The sequence below is a fragment of the Rhinoderma darwinii genome, chromosome 4, assembly GCF_050947455.1.
Source record: "Rhinoderma darwinii isolate aRhiDar2 chromosome 4, aRhiDar2.hap1, whole genome shotgun sequence".
NCBI classification, from domain to species: domain Eukaryota; kingdom Metazoa; phylum Chordata; class Amphibia; order Anura; family Rhinodermatidae; genus Rhinoderma; species Rhinoderma darwinii.
In genome coordinates, this window is record NC_134690.1 from 227,404,011 (window position 1) to 227,431,322 (window position 27,312).

The 27,312-nt window shown below is 42.0% G+C and overlaps 1 protein-coding gene across 2 annotated transcripts; it reads left to right on the forward strand.

Moving 5' to 3' along the window:
- On the forward strand, positions 1–27,312 carry MTRES1 (mitochondrial transcription rescue factor 1). 2 transcript variants are annotated; one of them, XM_075862228.1, is made up of 4 exons: positions 1–105; positions 4,919–5,388; positions 6,664–6,736; positions 27,036–27,312. In XM_075862228.1, the coding sequence occupies exons 1-4, from the start codon at positions 76–78 to the stop codon at positions 27,249–27,251; spliced, it is 789 nt and encodes a 262-aa protein (XP_075718343.1). In that variant the 5' UTR covers positions 1–75; the 3' UTR covers positions 27,252–27,312. The 2 variants fall into 2 exon arrangements, with proteins under 2 accessions (XP_075718343.1, XP_075718344.1); XM_075862229.1 differs by having other exon boundaries at positions 14–146.

Genomic DNA, 27,312 nt, shown 5'->3' on the forward strand with positions numbered 1-27,312 from the left:
CGCGGGCATGTCTGCGAAGTAGAACTGTAAGGTTGGAGAACGGAACAGGAAGGAGTTCGGAAAAGGAGGCTTGGGATGCAAAGCAGCGGGGAGGTCAACACTCAGGCAAGTGTGTGCGGATTTCTGGCTCTTCCCCGACCAGTGAGGTGAGTGGAAGTGCTGGTGCGGGAGAGCGCAGTGTTGTAAAGCAGCGCTAGTCTTGTCAGCTGCCTGTCGTATGCGTGATGGCAGCATGGCTGGGTAGCATGGCCCCTCTGCTGCTGCCACTTGCTTCCTCTGATGACAGTCCGTACAGTGTGCAATACACAGGGCTATTTTTGCAGCATCGCACGGAGAGCTGTGTGTTTGCTCAGGTTTCTGTGTTTTATAACAAGGCTGGGAATGGACCTTGCTTTGTATTTTATAATGACGGTCTGCTAGCTATGTCCCTCATATGCCATGTGTCCCTACCTGCTCCGTTTGGTTGGAGATGTTTCTGCTTGCAATGTGTGACTTCCATGGCACCGCTTTCTTTATATCCCCCCATTGCACAGAAGCGTGGGATAGCTGCCTGGACAAGATAACCGCATGCAGCGCTATTATGTCCAGCAAAATGATGGAATCCCCATGGTACCTGTTAATGGTTCCTGTCGGGTGCCATTGGTGTCTGTCATGTGCTGGCGCTTCTATTCTGTTTGTATTTCTGCTCCTATGACATAAGAAAAACGTAAATAGCGATGCAAGTTTGAAGAGCGCCTTAGGGCTCGTTCACATGTTTGTTTTTTTTGCATGAGCCGGACACAATGGATAAAAAAAAGTTGGACACCAGGCTGGCGTCTATAGCTGGACAAAGAAACGTTGCCTGCAACATCAAAACTGATGGCACGGGACACAACTGGCCCCATAGAAACCTATGGGGTCTGATCGTCATCAGTTTCCCTCGTTTGGCATTTTTGTTTTGTGTCAAAGGAAAAAAGGTCATATGTGAACTATAGACTCGCCACCAGTGGCATCCGTAAACTATATCCATCAATAAATAAAATTGGTTCCCAGGTTTCAATTAATGTAATATTCTTGAATCGCGTAGACCAGTGGAAGTCAATCTACCACAGGTCTAGCGGCCTCTGATGTACAGCCCATGGATGGTATTAAGGACCACTATGTGCCCCCTATTTTAGGAGACAAAGTGGCCGCACATGTACATTTACTCCATCATGGGAGATGCAGAAAACGTATCTACGTATTAACCGTAAAGCGGTGTTCCCATCTAAGACATTTCTAGCAGATCGACATCCTATGTCATCAATGTCGGGTAGGTGGAGGTTCCTTGCTCCCGTTTGGCACTCCAGAGAAGAGAAGGTAGTCGCTCATACATGACGTTATCCCGTTGTAGTTCGTATGTGCGTTATAGTTTATAGGAGTTACGAAGACAGCTGAGCATATCAGACATCTATGATATATCATTTGGATATGCCATAAATATTTCAGGTGGGAATACCATTGTGTTATGCCTAGTCCTGAGGGGGCAGTGCATGGCATGGATTCAAAGAGCACTAAAGGGAGAATACTATAGAAGTAGCCCCACCGTTGCCCCATATCACTGCCAGCCACACAGTACCGCAATAACTGTGCCAGACACAGTATCCCCCATAAGTGTCTTTCTAAACCACCAGGACACACCGATATTTGTCTGTGTCCTGATGGTTGGGGGCCGCAGGATGTGCGCCCCTCTAGTGAAGGGTGTAGTTTGTATTACAAATATGGACTGCACGGCCAAAAGGATATGGACACTAGAGCATTGCATCCCTATTTATTTGTTGAAAATTTTAACACTTTCAGCATAAGGCTAGGGCTACACGGTGACTTTGGCTGCCACACAGGTTGCCTGTCCAAAGATCGCGATGTTGCGCTGCGTACATTGCGGTAATGTAAGTGAATGTGGCCGCGACTTAACAGTTGCAAGAAATCCATCAAGTTTGGATTTCTTGGGTCGGTCGCGGCCACTTTCATTACTGTAATGTATGCAGCGCGACACGGCGATCTTTGGAATCGCGTCCTGTGTTGCAGCAAGCGTTTTCGTGTAGCTCTAGCCTTAGTAAGGAGTTCTTACCCCCTCCTCTGCTTTAGCAGCCTCTACTTTTTTTCTGCAGGCTTCCTGACAGATTTTTGAATATGGTTTTCCATTTAGCGACGAGCATTAGTGAGCTCACGCATGGATGTTAGGAGTGAAGGACTGGCGCTCTACTTTATCCAAGATGATCGTTGGGGTCGAGGTCAGGGCTCAGTACAGGCCAATCAAACGGTCCCACAACAGACATTGGGGAAAATGTATTAAAACTAGTGCAAAGGAAAAGTGGAATAGTCGCTTGTGGCAACCAATCGGATTCAATTTTTCAGAGGCCCTTTTGGTGAATCAAAGCAGCAACCTGATGGGCAACTACTCCACTTTTCATGTGTACCAATTTTCATACATTTCTCCCATTGTGTGACTGATTTTATTTATTTTTTTCTTACAATCTATAATGCTGCCTACAAATAGTTTTTGTGTTGACTTTGTCTTCGTCAGTTTGGAACCTGGGAGTATTGCAACTAAGTATGCGACTATTTTTACACACCGAGCTTCATCACTTGGTAGACCTGTTCTTTCAGCTTCTATGACCTACTTCTTCATGGCTGAGCTTTCATTTTTTTTTTCTTGTTTTCTCCTCCCTCCTTTTCAAAAGCCATAATATTTATATTTTTACGCTGATGTAGCTGTATGAGGGCTTGTTTTTTTGCAAGACGAGTTGTAGTTTTTAATGCCACCATATAATGTACTGGCAAACAGAAAAGAAAATGCTTTGTTTGGTGGAATTGAAGACACTTTATTTCCTTTTTTTAGGGGGGGGGGGGGCGAGGTGACTAAAAAAACAGCAATCCTGGCATTGTGAATTTTTTGTTTGCTACGGCATTCATATGGCAAGTTAAATAACGTGATATTTTATTAGTTCAGACTTTTAAAAACTCGTGATATTAATAGTTTACTTTTTTTGTATTTTTTTTAATTTTATACAGGGCTTAACCCCTTAAGGACACAGCCAATTTTTTTTTACATTTCCCTCTTTGCATCCCGACGCTCATAACTCTTTTATTTTTTGTACGACGTAGTTGTATGAGACTTTGTTTTTTGCGGGACGAGTTGTACTTTATGTACGTACCATTTTTTGGTACAAATACATTATCGTTAAATTTCTATAAATTTTTAATTAGATTAAAATGCAGAAAAAAAAGCAGTTGCGCAGCAGTTTTTTACACCGATCATCATAAATAATGTTATACATTTGTTGTACAGGTTGTTACGGTCGTGGCGATACCAAATATGTCTATATTATTTCATGTTTTGGGACTTATATTTTAAAAAGTTTATTTATTATAAAAAATTTGTGTTTCTGTGTATTTTATTTACTTTTTATTTATTTTATTTACCATTATTTATTTTTTTACATTTGTTTAACTTTTTTTTTAATCCCATAAAGGGATTTATCATTTTGATTTTGTAACTGCAATGTACTGGCATAGATCTATATGCCAGTACATTAATCTGTTACTGATTGTACACAGGCAGTTGTTAGGGCATACTTCAGTATGCCCTAACAACAAGAAATATGTTCAGACAGCCCTGGGGTCCTTCACTGGACCCTGGGCTGTCTGGCCATACGAGTTGTGGGCTTTGATCGCGTCACAGTTATCTTCTGTACGCGATCAATGTGCAGTCCCCTCTCTTTGAACGCCGCGATCAGCTGTCATTGCGGCGTTCAAAGGGTTAACAGCGGAGAGAAGATGTTTCTCTCCTCTCCGCTGTCAGAGCGGGGCCGTGGCTGTGTATTACAGCCGTTGCCCCGCTCTCGATCGCACACACAGAGACGGCTGTCACACAGGATGAGTATGTTCGTCCTAATGCGCGAAGTGCTCGCCGCTCAGGACGAGCATACTCGTCCTGTGTCGGCAACCAGTTAATAGGAGCAGAAAGATGGCAGACTTAGGGGGCCTTTATTAGGCCCCCACGCTGCTATGACAACCATTGCCACCCGGTGACTGCTTAAGGGGGGACATGAAAGCCTGACAGAGAGGGCCGCCCCCACTTTTCTAATGGCTTAGATGCCACGGTCGCTATTGACCACGGCATCTGAATAATTAAGCTGCCAGTATCTGAGTTATCTCCGATCCTGGTCGTTGCAGTGAGGTGTCAGCTGTAACATTTTTAACCTAGAAGGTACTCTCATACTTTTAGTAATATGTGCATATTATGGGGTATGCACCAGTCATAACCTGTCAAGTTATATGTCAGGAGTCTTGTGCATGGTATATAGGTTATATTTTCTGATTTAGAGGAGAATCTAAGCAAACTCTACTATTGCCTAAAATAACATATTGTACGGCCTCATTGACACTGCTGTGTTGGACAGATCTGTAATATGGCACCAATAGAATTTGCATGGATAAAACTAAATTAACAATTTGTCAAGCAAAATCCGTCTCTAGTTACAGAGCAGAGGAGACAGACTGCAGGAAGTGGCAGTGTCTCTTCACAGCCTTCCTTTACAAGTCTTTGGAGGGGGAAGGGGGAGGAGGGAGCAGAGAAAGTGAGTCAGACATAGACAGCCTTCCCATAGAAATGTATGGAGAAGGGAGTGGAGCGGACACACAAATCTTAGCAGCAGCCTATCTCACCCGTGCTGGATTCTGCCTCCCATTGAAATCAATGGAGGAGGTTTCGGACGTTTTTTGGCGCTGATTTTGATTTTGGCATCAAAATCTTCTAAAAAAACACAGAATACAAGTAATTTAATGGCCAGAAATAGTTTTGTTCCTCATTCACACACAAATGACAGCTTATTCTGAAAAGTTAGGTGAGCTTTAACCATATATAAAAAAATTTTTTAATGTTTTATTCTACTAGACAAGTTATGAAATGACCGGAATCCGACTATCCATCAGAGCCTTCAAAAACTTGCACTTCTATTCAAGGTTTTGTCAGAGATCAAGTTCAATCCTCACATACAGCTCTGCTCAATGCATCACATGTTGGACACACTGTCGACATCTGTCAAACTGTTTAGACTACAGGCAGCCGATCACTGGTTTACTTCACACGAACTCCAATGGATTTTTGACTACTTCACCTGTGAAACCATTTCTATATGCTGTGAGACATAAAGGTAAGAAAAGTCAAAAACACAACAAGATGCGTTCATCTCAAGATGATGATGATGATGATGATGAAGAGTTGGATCTAGAAAATATCAGTGATTATGAAGATGGGCCGGTGGAAGACCCCAGCACACCAAAGGACTATAAAGACGTAGAAAAAGCTGTGCAGTCATTTCGTTTTGATGTGGTACTCACTGCTGGATTAGACATGTCACGGAAGTAAGTGGTGCAATGTCTTTTTTCATATACATAAAGGATTTGTCTGGTATCAACAAAAAAATGCACTAAAGGGGGGGGATGGCATAAAATAAAAAGAACCATTACTTGCCTGTTAAATCCTCGGACACGCCAGCGCCGGTGCTCCCCGCCGGTCTTATTGCAGCGATTATGTACCTGTCAACATACAGGACCGCTGCAGCCTGTCACCGGATTTAGCGGTCTCTTGCTGTAACCCTTGAGTCCAGTAAAGGGCTACAACTGTCACGTGTCATCGGGCACGTCATCGCTACAGCACAGCAACCAAAGACCAGCGGGGAGCACCAGGGGATTTAACAGGTAAGTAATGGTTCTTCTATTATTTTGTGCCATTTATGCCCCTAGGTTTTTTGTGTTTTTTTTTTTTTATCCCAGACTACCCCATTAATATTTTCTTATTCTGAAATCCAGTAGTTCTGCAATTCTGATCACACACTTTATACTGACCATGAACTGCCTGGTAACTTAGAAATGTGATACAATGGAATTAGAAAATATGTGGAAGTAATTATGTAAACTCTCCAATTAAATAGCAAAGTGATGGCTTTTAAATTACTTGTATTTCAAAAACAAAATCCCTCCCTGCGGCATCCACAGAGTTGAGCACCGCTGCGTGTAAACATTGCAGCAGCACCGGGTCAGTACATAGCCAACCCCCACTCCATCTAATAACATATATTACAAAGTTTTATGCAAAAAAAATTACTACCACCAATTGGGTAATCTACTGTAATGTGTGTAAGTTTATTTAGTGAAGGATCACTTAATAAAAATATCTAGTGCTTAGGATTGTGTATTCTTGTTTTTGGCACATGCATTCCCCGGTCATGTACGTGCGTAGCTGTACAAGTCTGCACGTTCGTCAAGAGCATCTTGTAATAAAAGAATTTGACGGCAAAAAGTTATTTTGCTGATATTAGCCGGTTTTGTATCAACCTAATTTTGTCAAAAGTATCATGCCATGTAGAGAATAAAGTGATAGCCTATTCGTATAAACAGATTACCTAGACCATGCTGAAGGTTTTCTCCATCATCTTGGCTCTAGCACGTGGGGCGTGTTCTCCTCTTGAGGAAAATTAAGGTCTCAAATTTTACAGGAAAAACTGCTGATTATTTTATTTTTAACTTTGCATAGAAAAACAAATTATGAAGAAAATCTAAATCAATATATGACCGTTGTGACCTCAATTAAATATTTTCTGTTCTATTTTGCCATTCTATTTTTTGTTTTTCTTGCAGCAAAATTGAGGAAGCATTTTATGACGGCATGCTACGTCTTAATGGAGAAAAACTATGGAAGAAAAGCAGAGCGGTAGGTAATGTTTGTATACTGTATACATGGGAAGAATTTTGGGGATTAAATTCCATCTCCATGACCTTTTGTATTCCGTTTATTCTAGTTGCCACATAAAAGTTGTAGAAACCCATAGAAAGCTCAGGTACAGGGTAAAACTGCTCGGCCACATAACATTTGTTGTTCGAGCTGTGCTGGATCTGGTTCGTTGCTTGAATAGTGAGCATGTCACTGTCTCTATTGTATAGACAGCACTTAATGGGGTTAAATTTACTAAATAAAGTGCTCTCAGGGCCTGTTCACATCAGCGTTGGCTTTCCGTTCCTGGGTTCTGTCGGAGGTTTCCGTCGGGTGAACCCCGCAACGGAAAGTGAAACTGAAACCACAGCTTCCGTTTCAGTCACCATTGATATCGATGGTGCCGGAAACATCGCTAATGGTTTCCGTTCGTCACCATTCCGGCAGGTTTACGTCTTATCTACGGAATCAATAGCGGAGTCGACTGCGCTATTGCTGCGCTATTGATTCTGTCGGAAAAACGGAAACCTGCCGGAATGGTGACGAACGGAAACCATTAGCGATGTCACCGTTATCAATGGTGACTGAAACGGAAGCTGTGGTTTCAGTTTCACTTTCCGTTGCGGTGTTCACCCGACGGAAACCTCAGACGGAACACCGGAACGGAAAGCTAACGGTGATGTTAACAGGCCCTCAGTTTGTTTTGTGGTGTTAGATTTTTATGCCTACCTTGAAAGTTTTGTGAAGTATTTAGCCAAACGTGCGCAGCTAAGAGGAGATAAAATGTGCCAAGTTTATTAAACGTGCAACATTTTGTGGCGCAAAATATTGATATGTATGAAAATTGGGCACCATGATCAAAATGAATTCGAGCTTACAAGTGATTTATAGAGGCGTAACATTACACTTCATTTTTAGCTTTCTTTTTGCGCACCCTAAGGCCCCATGCACACGACCGTAAAAACTCACGTATTTACGGGCCCATAGACTTCTATTGGCCACGGGTACCTCCCCGTATGCTTACGGGAAGGTGCCCGTGCTGTTGAAAAAGATAGAACATGTCCTATTTCAGGCCGTAATTACGGCACGGGCAGCCCATAGAAGTCTATGGCGCTCCCGTAATTACGGGTGACTACGTATGTGCACCCGTAATTACGGGAGCGTTGCTAGGCGACGTCAGTAAATAGTCACTGTCCAGGGTGCTGAAAGAGTTAAATGATCGGTAGTAACTGTTTCAGCACCCTGGACAGTGGCTACCGATCACAATATAGATAAAGCTGTAAAAAAAAAAAAAAGACGTTCATACTTACCCAGAACTCCCTGCTTCTTCCTCCAGTCTCCAGTCCGGCCTCCTGGGATGACGTTACAGCCCATGTGACCGCTGCAGCCAATCACAGGCCAATCACTGGCTGCAGCGGTCACATGGACTGCCGCGTCATCCAGGGAGGTCGGACTGGATGTCAAGAGAGGGACGCGTCGCCAAGACAACGGACGGGTAAGTATGAATTTCTTTTACTTTTATTACGGAAAGGGCTGTCCCTTCTCTCTATCCTGCAGTGATAAAGAGAAGGGCTGCCGATTAGTGCAGTGCAATTTTGCAGCCAAAAACGCACCCCTAAATACGGGTGACACTTGACCCGTATTTACGGGCACGGGTCCGTAAATACTGGTGCAATACGGGTCGAATACGTGTGACCAAGGACCCGTATTTACGGGTGGACAAAAATACGGTCGTGTGCATGAGGCCTAAAATTGTATTTGCTATCGCAGCTGCTACTTAGCTTACTGAGAACCAGTATACACAAGTCCTTTTGCTTTTCATTCTCTACCTGTCTAAGGGCCGGTTCACATCAGCGTTGGCATTCCGTTCAGGGGTTCCGTCGGAGGTTTCCTTCGTGAAACCCCGCAACGGAAAGTCAAACAGAAACCACAGCTTCCATTGATATCAATGGTGACAGAAACATTGCTAATGGTTTCTGTTTCTCACCGTTCCAGCAGGTTTCCATTTTTGTGACGGAATCAATAGCGCAACTGGTGACAGTTTTTATTTTAAATGGTCACAAGAAACTTTGCATATATCAATAGTAAAGTGAATATAAGAAATTTTGGAATATATCTTATTAGAGAAAAATGAATTTACTACTAAATCCGTCTCCTCAAGACTAGATATACTATCCGCTCCCTGAAGGATCAGGTTATATGCTGCCCATAGAAGTCTATGGACAGCGGTTAGGAGGAAGGAGCATAGTAAGAGGGAGACGCAGAGACGATGCTGCAAACAAGTGTTTTATCTCACCCCAGTGTGGGATTCACAGCTACACTGCTCATAACTGCAGTATCCTCCATGTGGCTGCTGTTTTCTGAGGGTGTGCTACAGAGAGATAGGAAAGCAGTATGTTCTCTTCTCTGTATGCAGTGTATCGGAGAAATGGTAGCAGTTAAGCTATACCCACTAACTCAGAGAGAACTGCAGCCTGCAGAGGAGAAAACTGCTAAAAAATGCCATATACAAGTTATATAATGGTAAGAAAGTGTTGTTTCGTATGTACACACATGACAGCTTTCAAATAATTTACAGAAGGCATAAGTTAAATTTACTTATCTCTATCTGGTTCTATATTCTTTACCTTTCTTAAATATTGGCGCATGCGTGCATCACACAAGATTAGACGTGCCTGATGTTCGCTCTGTACCGACCGTGATGAACAGCACTGATTTTCAGAAATGTTGCGGTGACCACTTCATAACTATTCCAGGGATTTCTTTTGTCCGGCCCAGATGCCATACAGCTAGGCCTATACGGAAGAGAAGCCACCTGATGAATGGAGTCTTTCTGCTCCCCAGGAGGACATCCTGAATCCTGCAGAAATGTTTCACAACATCCACACGCAACATTCTTTGTAATTCACTCAAGTTCTTGCTGAAGACTTGCTTATAGATCTTCTAAGTGGGCCCGTCTCCAGGCATACTACAATTCCGATCGCAGCCAAAGAGGTATTAGCGTTCGGGTGAGCACTTCTACCTGTTTTAGCAATCAGTGGGGAGGGGGGTTTGGCACCCGGATCTTCACCGATCAAAACTTCTATAATGTCATTATGACGTGTCAAAAGTTTTCTGAAACAACAGTTACTCTTTAAATGCCCCAATTATTGATGGAGTAGGGGACCTAAAAAAAAAACATCTTAAATTGGGTAAAGCCCCAGGTCTGGATGGACTATCAGCACCCTACTATATAAAAAAAATTCTCATCCATTTTGATTCCTCATATAGTGAAATATTGCAGTCATCTCCTTCATGGCAAATGGATGCCTTCTGACTTTCTGGAAGTTGTGATTACAGTAATCCCTTAACTCAATAAAGACTCCTCCTTTACCTGCAAACTATTGTCCCGTATCAATTTAAATGGTGGGATTTTCCACATCTTTCCTGGACAGGTAAAATACATGCAATAAAAATGGTAATTCTCCTATGGTTACTTTACCTATTTCGCACAATCCTGATATCCATACAGACTACTGCTCTCCTTGCACAACAGAAGGATGTTTCCAAATTTGTTTGGGGTTCGCAACGTCCACGCAATGCGCATCTGATCTAGTCTCCTCTTAGATCTAAATGGGATCTAAAGCCCCAGTTGTGAATTTGGTCCTATCCTCTTCTAAAATCACCTTGTATACACTGTACCTGTGGAGAGAGCTCCATTTTAAATACAGGTTGCAATCCCCAATATACCATAAAACCCCTATATTTGCGAATCCCATGTTTCCACCAGGCCTACGCACACAACTTTCTATGGCATCGATCTAAAGGGCTACTAAGATTGCCAGACTTTCTCATCCATAAGAAAGTAATGTCCATCTCTAACTTTTTAAGTCACGATTTCAACCCCTAGTGTCTTTAGGATGAATTAAATATCTTTATATTTCAGTTTTTAATTTGACACCATGAATGAAGTCTTCTATGTGTTTTGAATTTTTTTTTTTTACATTCAATACCTTTTTATTTGTTCCATTGAGACGGTTTATTATAGTGTTATAAACCGTCACCCTCTGGATACTAAATTAACTTTTTATGTTACAATGGGAGGAGGACATTCATTGCACTTTATCACCCCAGAAATGGCAGGTATATTAACCCCTGTAGGACGCAGCCTGTTTTGGCCTTGTGGACACAGATGATTTTTTTCAAATCTGATATGTTGCTTTATGTGGTAATAAGTTTGGCATGCTTTAACCCCTTAAGGACGCAGCCTAGTTTTGGCCTTAAAGAGGCTCTGTCACCAGATTTTGCAACCCCTATCTGCTATTGCAGCAGATAGGCGCTGCAATGTAGATTACAGTAACGTTTTTATTTTAAAAAAACGAGCATTTTTGGCCAAGTTATGACCATTTTTGTAGTTATGCAAATGAGGCTTGCAAAAGTCCAAGTGGGTGTGTTTAAAAGTACAAGTCCAAGTGGGTGTGTATTATGTGCGTACATCGGGGCGTTTTTAATACTTTCACTAGCTGGGCGCTCTGATGAGAAGTAACATCCTCTTCTCTTCAGAACGCCCAGCTTGTGACAGTGCAGATCTGTGACGTCACTCACAGGTCCTGCATCGTGACGGCCACATCGGCACCAGAGGCTACAGTTGATTCTGCAGCAGCATCAGCGTTTGCAGGTAAGTCGATCTTACCTGCAAACGCTGATGCTGCTGCAGAATCAACTGTAGCCTCTGCTGCCGATGTGGCCGTCACGATGCAGGACCTGTGAGTGACGTCACAGATCTGCACTGTCACAAGCTGGGCGTTCTGAAGAGAAGAGGATGTTACTTCTCATCAGAGCGCCCAGCTAGTGAAAGTATTAAAAACGCCCCGACGTACGCACATAATACACACCCACTTGGACTTGTACTTTTAAACACACCCACTTGGACTTTTGCAAGCCTCATTTGCATAATTACAAAAATGGTCATAACTTGGCCAAAAATGCTCGTTTTTTTTAAAATAAAAACGTTACTGTAATCTACATTGCAGCGCCTATCTGCTGCAATAGCAGATAGGGGTTGCAAAATCTGGTGACAGAGCCTCTTTAAGGCTCAGAGCCCATTTTTCAAATCTGACATATTTCACTTTATGTGGTAATAACGTCGGAATGCTTAAACCTACCCAAGCGATTCTGAGATTGTTTTCTCGTGACACATTGGGCTTCATGTTCGTGGTAAAATTTGGTCGATATATTCAGTGTTTATTGGTGAAAAATTGCAAAATTTAGAGAAAATTTTGAAAAAATTGCATTTTTCAGAATTTAAATGCATCTGCTTGTAAAACAGACGGTTATACCACCCCAAATAGTTACTAGTTCACATTTCCCATATGTCTACTTTAGATTGGCATCGTTTTTTGAACATTCTTTTATTTTTCTTGGACGTTACAAGGCTTAGAACATAAACAGCAATTTCTCATATTTTTAAGAAAATTTCAAAAGCCTTTTTTTAAGGTACCTCTTGAGTTCTGAAGTGGCTTTGTGGGGCCTATGTATTAGAAACCCTGATAAAACACCCCATTTTAAAAACTAGACCCCTCAAAGTATTCAAAACAGCAGTTATAAAGTTTTTTAACCCTTCAGGCATTTCACAGGAATTAAAGCAAAGTGGAGGTGAAATTTGCAAATTTCATTTTTCTTGCTGAATTTCAATTTTATTCATTTTTTTTTTCTGTAACACAGAAGGTTTTACCAGAGAAACACTACTAAATATGTATTTCCCAGATTCTGCAGTTTTTAGAAATGTCCCACATGTGGCCCTACTGCGCTCGTGGACTAAAAGACAAGCCCTAGAAGCAAAGAAGCACCTAGTGCATTTTGAGTCCTCTTTTTTATTAGAATATATTTTAGGCAGCATGCCAGGTTTGAAGAGGTGTTGAGGTGTCAAAACAGTAGGAATCCCCCAATAGTGACCCCATTTTGTAAACTACACCCCTCAAGGAATTCATTTAGGGTTGTTGTTACCATTTTGACCGCACATTTTTTTCACAGCACGTATTTGAATTGGGCTCTGAAATGAAAAAAATGTCATTTTTTCCAATAAAATGTCATTTGTGATCAAAATTTCTTATTTTCACAGGGAACAAAATACCCCATTTTGTTGCCCAATTTGTCCTTAGTGTGGCAGTACCCCATTTGTGGTGATAAACTGCCGTTTGGGCCCATGGGAGGGCTCAGAAGGAAAGGAGCGCTATATGTTTGTTGGAGTCCAGATTTTGTTGGATTGGTTTTCGGGTGCCATGTCGCATTTGCAGAGCCTCAGAGGTATCAAAGCAATGGAAACCCACCAGAAGTGACCCCATTTTGGAAACTACACCCCTCAAGGAATTCATTTATGGGTAATGTGACCATTTAGACCCCATAGTTTCTTCACAGAACTTATTTGAATTGGGCTGGGAATGAAAACAAAATTATTTTTGTCAAATAATATGTAGTTTTGTCTGAAAATTTCTTATTTTCACAAGAAACAAAATACCCCATTCTGTTGCGCAATTTGTTCTGAGTGCCGCAATACCCCATTTGTTGTGATAAACTGCCGTTTGGGCCCATGGGAGGGCTCAGAAGGAAAGGACCACCATTTGGCCTACTCGGGATTTTCTAGTGCGAAGTCATGTATGCAGAAGCCCCTGAGGTACCAGTACAGTTGAAACCCGCAAGAAGTGACCCCGTTTTAAAAACTACACCCTTAAGGCATTCATCTAGAGGTGTAGTGACCATTTTGACCGGAGACCTACACCCCATAAACTGTAATGTGGGTTCTCCCGGGTATGGCAATACCCTACATGTGGCTGTTATCAGCTGCCTGGACACACAGCAGGGCCCAGAGGGGAAAGACGAGGGGGGATAAGCTGTGCGGAGTGCATCAGGGTAAGTAAAATTGGGGTAAATTATAAACCAAGGGATGTATGATAAATTTTAAAACACTTTCATACAGAGCTCTGGTTATTCGGGACACGTGTCACATTGATATATTGTGTCCTCCCTTATCCCCCTCTTATAGCAGACTTTGCACCTCTTTTGACTTTTTCCCTTCTTGCCAGTTTGGGGAACTTCCCCTGGAAAGTGTTGCCCTGGTACGATGCGTGTGGCCCCGCTTCCAGAAGTACTGGGTGCCCCCCCTTCTTGGTCCCTAAAGATTAGGTTCTTGATAATCACCTCTTGAAATTCCAGGAAAGTTCGCGTCTGGCCTGCACATCGACGTAGCACGTACGCATTGTACAAAGCCATCTATATGATGTTCCCGGCCAGCTACTTATACAACACCGCATGGCGCTGTAGGGCTTCAGGGCTTGATCTTACAAGTCCATCACTCCCATGTACCTATTGTAGTCCAGGATGCAGTCTGGTTTGGGGGTGGCCTTTCCTTCATATATCCTAAACCTGTAGGTATACCCTGATGCACTCTCACAGCTTATACATCTTCACGCCATACCTTGCCCTCTTACCCGGCAGGTACTCGCGGAATTGAACCCTCCCTTTAAAATGTACCAGGGACTCATCAATAGAAATACACTTCTCGGGGGTGTATGCTTGGGAAAACCGGGCACTGGAACGGTCTAATAGGGGTCTCCGTTTAGACAAACGGTCAAAACTGGGGTAATCTCGGGGTGGGCACGGCTCATTATCAGTATAATGTAAGAAGCGAAGTATTGCCTCATTTATTTATTTTTTTAGGTTCCAGTTCAGTTCTGAAGTTGCTTTGAGGGGCCCATATATTAGAAACCCCAATCAAATACCCCATTTTAGAAACTAGACCCCTCAAAGTATTCACAACAGCATGTAGAAAGTTTATGAACCCTTTAGGTGTTTCACAAAAATTTAGAGCAAAGTAGAGGTGAAATTTACATTTTTTTTTGTCAGAAAATCCTCTTTATACCATTTTTTTTATAACACAAAAGGATTTATCAGAGAAACGCAACTTAATACGTATTACCCAGATTCTGCAGTTTAGAGAAATATCCCACATGTGGCCCTAGTGCGGTAATGGACTGAAGCACCGGCCTCCGAAGCAAAGGAGCACCTAGTGGATTATGAGACCTCTTTTTTATTAGGCACCATGTCCGGTTTGAAGAGGTCTTGTGGTGCCAAAACATTGGGAACCCCCCAAAAGTGACCCCAATTTGGAAACTAGACCCCTTGAGGAATCCATTGTAGTTTTCTTGGGGTGCATGCGGCTTTTTGATCAGTTTTTATTCTATTTTTAGGTGGCGTGGTGACTAAAAAACAGCAATTCTACTATTGTTTTTTTTTACAGCGTTCACCGTGCGCTATAAATGACATATTCACTTTATTCTGCGGGGCGATACGATTACGGCGATACCAGATGTTTATAGTTTTATTTTATGTCTTATGGCGTTTGCACAATAAAATACGTTTTGTAAACAATCATTCACTTTTTGTGTTACCTTATTCTAAGAGCCATAACGTTTTTATTTTTCAATCAATAAAGCCGTGCGAGGACTTATTTTTTGCGTAACGAACTGTAGTTTTGATCAGCACCATTTTTCGGTACATGCGACTTTTTGATCTCTTTTTATTCCATTTTTTGGGAGGTGAAGTGACCAAAGAATTGTGATTGTGGTACGGTTTATTATTTTATTTTACGGCGTTCACCGTGCGGGATAAATAATGAAATTTTGTAGTTCAGGCCGTTACGGACGCGGCGATACCAATTATTATGTATAGTTTATTTGTTTGTTTATATATTTTTATTAATAATAAAGGACTGATAAGGGAAAAGGGGGGATTTTTACTTTTAATACTTTTAAATCTTTTATTTTCTTATTTTTACACATCTTTTTTTTTTAACTTTTTTTTTACTTTATTACTTTGTCCCACTAGGGGACATGAGGGCAGGAGGCCCTGATCGCTATTCTAATACACTGCACTACATGCGTAGTGCAGTGTATTAGAACTGTCAGCTACTCACTGACAGCAAGCATAGTGGGTCCTGACGTTGTCAGGACCCACTAGGCTTCCGTCTATGGCATAGCCGGACGCCATTGTTTGGTGTCCGGTTGCCATAGTCACCATCGCCGGCCGCTATCGCGTAGCAGGCCGGCGATGGCAGCTTAACCCCTAAAAAGCCGCGATCTCTATAGAACGCGGCTTTTAAGGGGTTAATCAGCGGGGACACAGCGATCGGTCCCCGCTGTAGGAGCTGTGACAGCTGCTGAACAAGACAGCAGCGTCACAGCTCCTGTATGTGTCGGGAGGACGGCCGAAACGGCCGTTACTCCCGAGACGTACTATTACGGCATGGAGCGCGAACGATACAGCTGCCATGACGTAATAGTACGTCAAGAAGCGGGAAGGGGTTAACCTATCCAAGTGATTCTGAGATTGTTTCCTCGTGACGTATTGTACTTTGTTAGTGAAAAAATTTGGACGATAACTTTAATATTTATTTGTGAAAAACGTCAAATTTTAGAGAAAATTTGCAAAAAGTAGCATTTTTCTAAATCTACCACACAAAATAGTTACTAGTTAACATTTCCCATATGTCTACTTTGTGTTTGCATCGTATTTTTTCACGTTCTTTTACTTTTCTAGGATGTTACAAGGCTTAGAGCTTTTAGCAGCAATTTTTCACATTTTCAAGAAAATTTCAAGTCTATTTTTTCAGGGACCAGTTCAGTTGTGAAGTGGCTTTGAGGGCCTTATATATTAGAAAGTTCCCATAAATCACCACATTTTGAAACCTGCACCCCTCAAAGTATTCAAAACAGCATTCAGAAAGTATTTTAACCCTTTAGGCTTTTTTTTTTTTTTTTCTGAAATTCATTTGTAATACTTTTCTGTAACACAGAAGGTTTTACCAGCGAAACGCACCTCAATATTTCTTTCCCAGATTCTGCAGTTTTTAGAAATATCCCACATGTGGCCCTAGTATGCTTATAGACTGAAGCACCGGCCTCAGAAGCAAAGGAACACCTAGTGGATTTTGTGCCTCCTTTTTTTTTTTTTTTTTTTTTTTTTTATGAATATATACATGTCCAGTTTGAAGAGGTCTTGTGGTGCCTAAACAATCGAAACACCCCCCCATTTTGGAAACTACACCCCTCAAGGTGTTTTTCTAGGGGTATAGTTAATATTTAGTGCCCACAGTTTGTTTTGGTTTTTTTGCAGAATTTAGTGGAATTGGTCTGTGAAGATGAAAATCTACTTTTTTTTTTTTTTTTTTTTTTTTTACCTGCTATAACATATTTTTTTCATTTTTACAAGGAATAAAGGAGAAAAAAACACCCCAATATTTGTAAAGGTATTTCTCCTGATTACGGCAATACCCGATATGTGGTCATAAACTGTTGTTTGGACCCACGGCAGGGCTCAAAAGGGAAGGAGCGCCTTTTGGATTTTGGAGCTCAGATTTTGGTGCCATGTGGCGTTTGCAACGCCCTGGAGGGACAAACCGTGGAAACCCCCCAAAAGTAACCCCATTTTGTAAACAACACCCCTCAAGGAATTTTTCTAGAGATATAGTTGGCATTTTGACCCCACAGGTTTTTTTGTAGAATTTAATGGAATTAGGCTGTGAAAATGTAATATCAACATTTTTGTCCACTAAAATGTTGCATTTGTTTAATTTTCACAAGGGATAAAAGAGAAAAACCACACCAACATTTGAAAAGCAATTTCTCCCGAGTACGGCAATATCCCATACGTGGTCATAAATGTTTTATTTTATTAGAAATTAACCCTTTCAGGACTGATCCTTTTTTGCTTTTTAATTTTTCACTCCACGCTTTCCAAGTGCCATAACTTTAAAAATGTTCTGTTAATAGAGTGGTGTGGGGGCTCATTTTTTGCGGGAGGAGTTGTAGTTTCTATGGACACCATTTTAAAGTACCATATAATGTACTGGGAAACGGGGTAAAAAATATATTTGCGGGCTGAAATTGGAAAAAAGCGGATTCTTCCATTGTTTTTGGGGTGTTGTTTTTACGTCTTTCACCGTGCGTGAAAAGGACAACTTAATTTTATTCTGTGTCACAATACAATTACGGCGATACCAAATTGATATAGGTTTTTTTATATTTGACTACTTTTACAAAGAAAAGACTATTTATTATTAAAAAAATAATGATTGTTTTCGATCATCACATTCTGAGAGGCATAACATTTTTATTTTCTGGTCGATTGAGCGGAGTGAGGGCTTATTTTTGGCAGGACGAGCTGTAGCTTTTATATTAACTCCTTCTTCTTTTTTTTTTTTTTTTTTTACTTTTTCACACTTTCTTTTTTGACCTGCAGCACTGATCGCTGCTAGAATACATTACACTACCTAGTAGTGTAATGTATTTCAACGGTCAGTGTGATGCCACAGTCACTCTGACAGTAAGCCTATGCGGACCAGCCAGATACTGGGATGTGCTACAAACCCCCCTAAATGCGGCAAACACATTTAAGGGGTTAATTGCCGAAATCAGCGGCGATGAGCTGCTGATTGGCAACACTGGACTGTCAGCTGTCAGGGACAGCTGACCTCCCGGTTCCCGATGTACACTGTCCCAGACAGTGTGCATTGGGAACGACACAGTGCCTTCCTTTCACTCTGACAGGAAGCCTAAGGCCCCATGCACACGAACGTGCTTTTGCGGTCGCAATTCCCCCTGAAAATCCACGGGAGAATTGTGGCCCCATTCATTCCTATGGGGCCATGCACACGACCGTGATTTTCACAGTCCGGGCTCATTGAAAATAATGGCCGCGGCCATGTGCACAGCCCACGATTTGCGGGCGACTCGCGGCTGTCACTCTGTGGCCGGCCGACCTGGAAATCACGGCCGTGCACATGGCTACGTTCGTGTGCATGAGGCCTAAGGCTGGGTTTACACATGGAGTTTTTTTGCAGGAGGAAATTATGCCTCAAAATTTTGTTTGGAATTTTGAGGCAGATTTTCCTCTGACTGCTCTCCGATTTTTCGCTGCATTTGGGCGCCACGGGCATAAAACGTTGCGAAATACGCTTTCTCTGCCTCCCATGTTAATGGGAGGTCAGAGGCCTAAACACCTGAAGATAGGGCTCGCGGGAAAAAACGCCTCCGCCTCCCATTGAAATCAATGGGAGGCATTTTCGGCCGTTTTGCGTCGCGGTTTCCACGTAAAAAAACTCATTGTGAACTGGCCCTAGCAGGACCAGCCTCTGGCTGGTCTTGATAGGCTTCCGTCCATGGCAGACACGGAGGCCATTGTTTGGCATGCTAACCATTGGCAAACCCCGCGATTTCAGACCAGGGTCTGCCAATGTGCTAGAAACCCCTAAAATGCGGCGATCGCAACCGATTGCTGCATTTAAGGGGTTAATTGCCAAAATCAGCGGCAAAGGACCGCTGGCCGGCAAAAGTGGAGTGTCGGCTGTCTGAGACAGCTGACCTCCCAGTGCACACTACCGGGAACCACTCAGTAACTATACGTCCTCGTGCGGGAAGTAACCTCCCGTGACAACTAATAGTTACTTAGTGGTGCGGCTAGGGGTTTAGAATCTCTAACACAGATGGATGGCAGGTGTCATTGAGACCTCTCTAAAGATTCTTTAACGATCGTATTACGTTCCGACCAAGTTACGCACCATACACCCATCAGTGTTTCTCTTTTTTCTTTTCTTTCAGAGGCTGTTCATCCAGAGGTTTAACCCCTTAACGCTCAGCGACGTAATATTCCGTCGCGCTGAACATGCTGTTCGCGCTTAGCGACGGAATATTACATCGCGGGAGTAACGGCCATTTCGGCCGTCTTCCCGACATGCAGGACCTGTGACAGCTGCTGTCTCGCACAGCAGCTGCCGCAGCTCCTACAGCGGGGACCGATCGCTGTGTCCCCGCTGATTAGCCCCTTAAAAGCCGCGTTCAATACCGAACGCGGCTTTTTAGGGGTTAAGCTACAATCGCCGGCCTGCTACACGATAGTGGCCGGCGATGGTGACTATGGCAACCGGACACCTAACAATGGCGTCTGGCTATGCCATCGACTGAAGCCTAGTGGGTCCTGACAAAGTCAGGACCCACTGTGCTTGCTGTCAGTGAGTAGCTGACAGTTCTAATACACTGCACTACGCATGTAGTGCATTGTATTAGAATAGCGATCAGGGCCTCCTGTCCTCAAGTCCCCTAGTGGGACAAAGTAATAAAGTTTAAAAAAAAGTGTAAAAATAAGAAAAGTTTTAAAAGTAAAAATCCCCCTTTTTCCCTTTATCAGTCCTTTTATTTTTAATACAAATATATAAACAAACAAACTATACATAATTGGTATCGCCACGTCCGTAACGGCCTGAACTACAAAATTATTTTGTTATTTATCACGCGGTGAACGCCGTAAAAGAAAATAATAATAAACCATACCAGAATCACAATTGTTTGGTCACTTCACCACCCAAAAAATGGAATAAAAAGAGATCAAAAAGTCGCATGTAACTAAAAAAGGTCCTGATCGAAACTGCAGTTCGTTACGCAAAAAATAAGTCCTCGCACGGCTTTATTGATGGAAAAATAAAAACGTTATGGAAGTATTTTATTGTGCAAACGCCATAAGACATAAAAAAAACTATGAACATCTGGTATCGCCGTAATCGTATCGCCCCGCAGAATAAAGTGAATGTCATTTATAGCGCACGGTGAACGCTGTAAAAAAAATAGAATGAAAAAACAATAGTAGAATTGCCACTTAAAAATAGAATAAAAACGGATCAAAAAGTCGCATGCACCCCATGAAAACTACAATGAATTCCTCAAGGGGTCTAGTTTCCAAAATGGGGTCACTTTTGGGGGGTTTCCACTGTTTTGGCACCACAAGACCTCTTCAAACCGGACATGGTGCCTAATAAAAAAGAGGCCTCTAAATCCACTAGGTGCTCCTTTGCTTCGGAGGCCGGTGCTTTAGTCCATTACCGCACTAGGGCCACATGTGGGATATTTCTCAAAACTGCAGAATCTGGGTATTAAGTATTGAGTTGCGTTTCTCTGGTAAAACCTTTTGTGTTATAAAAAAAATGGTATAAAAAGGATTTTCTGACAAAAATAAATAAATGTCAATTTCACCTCTACTTTGCTCTAAATTCCCGTGAAACAACTAAAGGGTTCATAAACTTTCTAAATGCTGTTGTGAATACTTTGAGGGGTCTAGTTTCTAAAATGGGGTGTTTGATAGGGGTTTCTAATATATGGGCCCCTCAAAGCAACTTCAGAACTGAACTGGAACCTAAAAAATAAATAAAAATGAGGCAATACTTCGCTTCTTACATTATACTGATAATGAGCCGTGCCCACCCTGAGATGACCCCAGTTTTGACCGTTTGTATAAACTGAGACCCCTATTAGACTGTTTCAGTGCCCGGTTTTCCCAAGCATTCACCCCCGAGAATTGTATTTTCATTGATGTGTCCTTGGTACATTTTAAAGGGAGGCTTCAATTCCGCCAGTACCTGCCGGGTAAGAAAGAGGGCAAGGTATAGTGGGAAGATGTATAAGCTGTGCGAGAGTGCATCAGTGTATACCTACAGGTTTAGGATATATGAAGGGAAGGACACCAGTGCTCAGCCCCCAGAATGCCCCCCCACTCCCTTACTGGGAGTTAATACAAAAATAGTTTGGGATTTGGTGCACCCACTGCTGGACCAGGGTTACCACCTCTACCTGGATCATTTTTATACCAGCTTCCCACTCTTCAACTGCCTCGCTTCCAGAAGTACTGCGGCATGTGGCACTGCTAGAAGAAATATGAGAGGCCTCCCTAAGACTCTGCTTGGGCAAACACTCAGAAGGGGTGAGAGCAGGGCACAATCCAGCAGCAACATATTGTGTGTAAAGTACAAGGACAAGAGAGATGTCCTTGTATTAACAACAATACATGGCCACACCAGTACCCATGTACCAGGACGAGGTACCAGTACAGAGACCCACAAACCAGACTGCATACTGGACTACAATAGGTACATGGGAGGGGTGGACTTGTCAGATCAAGTGCTGAAGCCCTACAGCGCCATGCGGTGTGGTATAAGAAGCTGGCCGTGCACATCATACAGATGGCATTGTACAATGCGTATGTGCTACGTCTATGTGCAGGCCAGAGGGGAACTTTCCTTGAATTTCAAGAGGTGGTTATCAAGAAACTAATTTTAAGGGACCAGGAAGGGGGGGCTCCCAGTACTTCTGGAAGCGAGGCCACACGCATCGCACCAGGGCAACACTTTCCAGGAGAAGTTCCCCAAGCTGGCAAGAAGGGAAAAAGTCAAAAGAGGTGCAAAGTCTGCTATAAGAGGGGGATAATGGAGGACACAATATATCAATGTGATACGTTTTCTGAAAAACTAAGGCTCTGTATGAAAGTGTGTTGACATTTATCATACATCCCTTGATTTTTAATCTACCCCAGTTTTACTTACCCTGATGCACTCTGCACAGCTTATCCCCCTCATCTTTCCCTTCTGAGCCCTGCTGTGTGCCCAGGCAGCTGATAACAGCCACATGTAGGGTATTGCCATACCCGTGAGAACCCACATTACAGTTTATGGGGTGTATGTCTCCGGTCAAAATGCTCACTACACCTCTAGATGAATGCCTTAAGGGGTGTAGTTTTAAAACGGGGTCACTCAGGGGTTTCAACTGTACTGGTAACTCATGGGCTTCTGCATACATGACTTTGCATGAGGAAAATGCCCAGTAGGCCAAATGGTGGTCCTTTCCTTCTGAGCCCTCCCATGGGCCCAAACGGCAGTTTATCACCACAAATGGAGTATTTCCGCACTCATGACAAATTGGGCAAAAAAAATGGGGTATTTTGTTCCCTGTGAAAATAAGAAATTTTGATGAAAAATTACATTTTATTGGAAAAAAATGTCATTTTTTAAATTTCACAGCCCAATTCAAATACGTGCCATGTAAAAACTGGGGTCAAAATGGTAACAACCATAAATTAATTCCTTGAGGGGTGTAGTTTCCGAAATGGGGTCACTTTTGGGGGATTCCTACTGTTTTGACACCTCAACACCTCTTCAAACCTGGCATGCTGCCTAAAATATATTTTAATAAAAAAGAGGCCTCAAAATGCACTAGGTGCTTGTTTGCTTCTGGGGCTTGTGTTTTAGTCCACGGGTGCAGTAGGGCCACATGTGGGACATTTCTAAAAACTCCAGAATCTGGACAATACATATTTAGTAGCGTTTCTCTGGTAAAATCTTCTGTTACAGAAAAAAATTAATACAATTGAAATTCAGCAAGAAAAATGAAATTTGCAAATTTCTCCACTTTGCTTTAATTCCTGTGAAATGCCTAAAGGGTTAAATAAACTTTCGAAATGCTGTTTTAATTACTTTGAGGGGTCTAGTCTTCAAAATGGGGTGTTTTATGGTGGTTTCTAATACATAGGCCCCTCAAAGCCACTTTGGAGCCGAACAGGTACCTTTAAAAAAAAAGGCTTTTGAAATTTTCTTAAAAATATGAGAAATTGCTGTTTATGTTCTAAGCCTTGTAACGTCCAAGAAAAATAAAAGATTGTTCAAAAAATGATGCCAATCTAAAGTAGACTTATGGGAAATGTGAACTAGTAACTATTTTGGGTGGTATAACCATCTGTTTTACAAGCAGATACATTTAAATTCTGAAAAATGCTATTTTTTTCAAAATTTTCTCTACATTTTGCAATTTTTCACCAATAAACACTGAATATATCGTCCAAATTTCACCACTAACATAAAGCCCAATGTCTCACGAGAAAACAATCTCAGAATCGCTTGGATAGGTTTAAGCATTCCGACGTTATTACCACATAAAGTGAAATATGTCAGATTTGAAAAATGGGCTCTGAGTCTTAAAGGAACAGTGTCATCACAAATTTTGTTTTTAATATGTTAAAGATGTTAGTGCTGTATTAAAAACGTTTATATTTATTTGTGTGTTTTGTGTTTTACTTTTTCTTATTTTTACACTTTTTCTTCCCTATGGGGGCTGCCATTTTTTTGTCCATTTCTGTATGTGTCGATTAACGACACATACAGACATGGAATACGGCACCCACAGTCCCATAGGGACTGCGAACGGGTCCCGTCCCATCCACTTCTGTGTACGCCGTCTGTGTGGGAACTGCGCATGCACCGCTCCCACACAGTCCAATTTGAAATGCGTGCCGTCCGGCGCCATTTTCCTGTGGACCGGAAGTCACGGCCGGACAGTAAGATTACTACTTCCGGTCGCGGCTTCCGGACTTGTGCACTTGGACCAGCGGCAGCAGACGGAGCGGACTGGCCGGAGGGAGCCGCGGCGGCAGGAGCAGGTAAGAGATTTCTATGTATGTTCGTGTTTGTGTGTGTTTACTACTGTATGTAAACCTTCTACACTGTGTGTTAGCTCAAAAAATGGCGACACACAGTGTAGGAGGTTAGACCGTTCAAACCCCTCGTTTATCCCGGCACTAGCCAGGATAAAGGAGGGGGGATTCTCAGAGCTCACTAGAGCGAGTGCTTTTTTTCCCAATTTTGCAGCAAAAAGCAATGTGGTTGCTTTACCACATGCAATGCTGCAATTTTGGGAATAGCTCCATCTAGTGACCAGCAATGGGAAATATTATAAATTAGAATCTAATTTATAATATTTCCTGACTCGTGAAAAAAAGAAAAAAAATTTGAACAATGTTTAATCACCTACACACTAAATGTTTAATTAAAAAAATATATATATGTTTTGCTGGCAACACATTCCCTTTAAGGCCCAAACTAGGCTGCGTCCTTAAGGGGTTAATGCACTATACCTGGCAGTCCTGCCCTATGGTTGCAAATTTTTGGACGTGTCCATTTTTAATTGAGGAAGTGACTGGACGTTCATGCCCAAAATTGCCTACTGTTTGTTTTACTAGGGGGCAAGCCTATGAACATGTCTAATTTGTTATTCCGACTCTCCCAGGTAATTTTACTGGCAGCGGGAATAAATTATAGCATCGAAATATACGCCCCCCCCCCCTCCACTTTACAATTCTCAATGGTAATTTTGAGAATTGATGACCGTAGGCCAGGATCAAACACACCATTTTAAAAGCGCTTTTTGTGGCAGTTTTTGGCTCGGTTTGACACCGAAAGAAAAGACTGATGCGTCTCCTTTCTTTTGCACTCATTTCTACCTTTTCATTTCTTTTGGATTCTGGCTTTGGCTCAAAAAACTGCCATAAAAACGGCTTCAAAACTCTGTGTATGATCCTGCTCTTAGCACTGATCCACTTGATCGATTTAAGAAAATGTGGTCTTTTTGGCTGTCCTACTCTCTTGCCCCTGAAGTAAAGTATTATTTAGCATTGTAGTTTCACGTGATTTTAGTATGGTTATGTCATAGGGAATACCGCCACCATAGAAAACACTTATTTCTGTTTGCCTTCAGAATATGTATGTCTGATTATTTATCACTTTTTTTTTCCTCTATGTGCTATATTGTTTGCCTCAAACTTGACAAGTCAATTTTGATCTGTTTTCACTTGCTTTTAATTGCATCTCTCTGATATCAATTGTATGTGTTTTATACTAAATATTAGCGAAAAGTCAGCCTTTAGCCCATCCTGTGCAACTAAGGCTTCGTTCACATCTGCGTCGGGGCTCTGTTCATTGGTTCCGTCAGAGCTTTCCTTCAGGCGAACCGATGAACGGAAGCCAAACGGAAACCATAGGTTTTATCACCATTGACTTCAATGGTGACTGATTCGTTGCAAATGGTTTCCGTTTGTCACCATTGTGTACGGGTTCCGTTGTTTTTTTAACATTCAATTTTTATAGAAAATTTTTCAAATACAATAACAGTTGAAACAAATAGTCAGCACATCGAAAAGCCTTTGTTACATTAGTACTGATATCAGTGGTCCGGGCTCCGTTGTTTTGACGGAATCAATATCGTAGTCTACTTTCCTATTCATTTTGTCAGATCAACGGAGCCCTTATTCAAAGTTCATGGGTTCCCCTGACGGAAAGCTCCGACAGATCCCATGAACAGCCCCGACGCAGATGTGAGCGAAGCCTTACCTGGATAAATGGGAATCTAATATTAATAAGAATAAATACATTGATTTTATGATTTATTTATTTTTTACAAATAGCTTTGATCCAAAATATTCTGACGCATGGTTACAGACTGAAAACAAAATATGCAGTCATGATGACACAAGTCTTTATAGGAGTTGTATTCACAAAACAGACATGTTTAATCACAATCAATTGCAGAGTTGCTTCATTTGTTGTAGTTGATGCAAAGGTGAACAGATCCTTTAGTACAACACTAATAGTTGCTGGATAGTTGTTTTATTGATCTTCACATAGCTAGTTACAGAAAGACATATGTCCATCATGTTCAAGAAGAGGGGATTTATTTTACCCTACCTGAGAGAAGCTGAGGATAGAGGTAGGGTCCCCAAGTACAGTTATTAGTTTATATGATTTAGTGTGGTATAGTTGGGGTTTGTCCACACGTAACGGAATTGCTGCTGGAAAATACGCAGCAGAATACAGTAGCAGCAAAGTGGGTGAGATTTAACAAATATACACTGCGGAAAGTGGACTGAATTGCTGCATTTTTCAGACGATGTATCACCATCACCTACCATTGAAAAAGACGAAGCAAAATCTGCACCATTTTCTGCAGTAAAATAGTCAGGAAATGGTGCGGAATTTCTACTAGTTTCTGAGGGAATGCTGCATAAAATTTCTGCAGCCATTCCATTACGTGTGGACAAGCTCTTAGCGTAAAAAGCAGAGTTAGGCCTCGTGCACACGACCGTGCCCGTAACTACGACCCGTAGTTATGGGCACGGGCAGCCGGCCGTTTTTACGGGCCGTGCTCCCATTATAAAGTATAGTAGCATGGCCCGTAAAATAAAAAAATAGGACATGTTCTTTATTTTTCAACGGCACGGGTACCTTCCCGTAAGCAAACGGGAAGGTACCCGTGGCCAATAGAAGTCTATGGGCCTGTAGTTACGGGCGTTTTTACGTTTGTGTGCATGGGGCCTAAGGCTGCTTTCTGACGTGTTATACAGGTGCATTTTTGCAGCCATATTTTGACCACAAATCTTGGCCTGACAGCGGGCATCATAGGGATCTATCATGTTAATTCGGACCCTTAGATCTACACAAAACGTGCCCATTACGCTTGTCTGAAACTGTCGTAATTCCTGCTCAGTTCTATGGAGTGAGTTCCACCTCTTCTGCCCACTCCCCACTGATACAATATATATAAGGATTACCATCATATATATGCCTTAATATATTAAATAGATGAATATTCAGTATATACATTTTTTTATTATTTTTAAGGTGAAAGTTGGAGACACTTTGGACTTAATTGTTGAAGAAAACCGTGATGCGGGGACTGTGACGGTGATGAGAACGATGTTGAAATGTGTGCTAAAGGATAAAACTTCAACAGACAAATTCAAAGTTCTGCTGAGACGATGGAAAAAGCTGACTGTCCCAAAGGCTTCCGACGCTCCCAAAATAACTGGCATGCAAACGGCTGATTTAGACAAGTGACATTTATATTGAAAAGAACAAATTCTACAGAAAGCCAACAGATGTTATTTTTACTATACAC

Excerpts from the sequence above, each read along its gene's own strand:
- MTRES1 (XM_075862228.1), top strand. The coding sequence starts at position 76 with ATGCAAAGCAGCGGGGAGGTCAACACTCAG. Across the intron at positions 106-4,918 it reads GCGGGGAGGTCAACACTCAG|ACAAGTTATGAAATGACCGG; the intron begins GCAAGTGTGTGC and ends TTATTCTACTAG. Across the intron at positions 6,737-27,035 it reads TATGGAAGAAAAGCAGAGCG|GTGAAAGTTGGAGACACTTT; the intron begins GTAGGTAATGTT and ends ATTATTTTTAAG.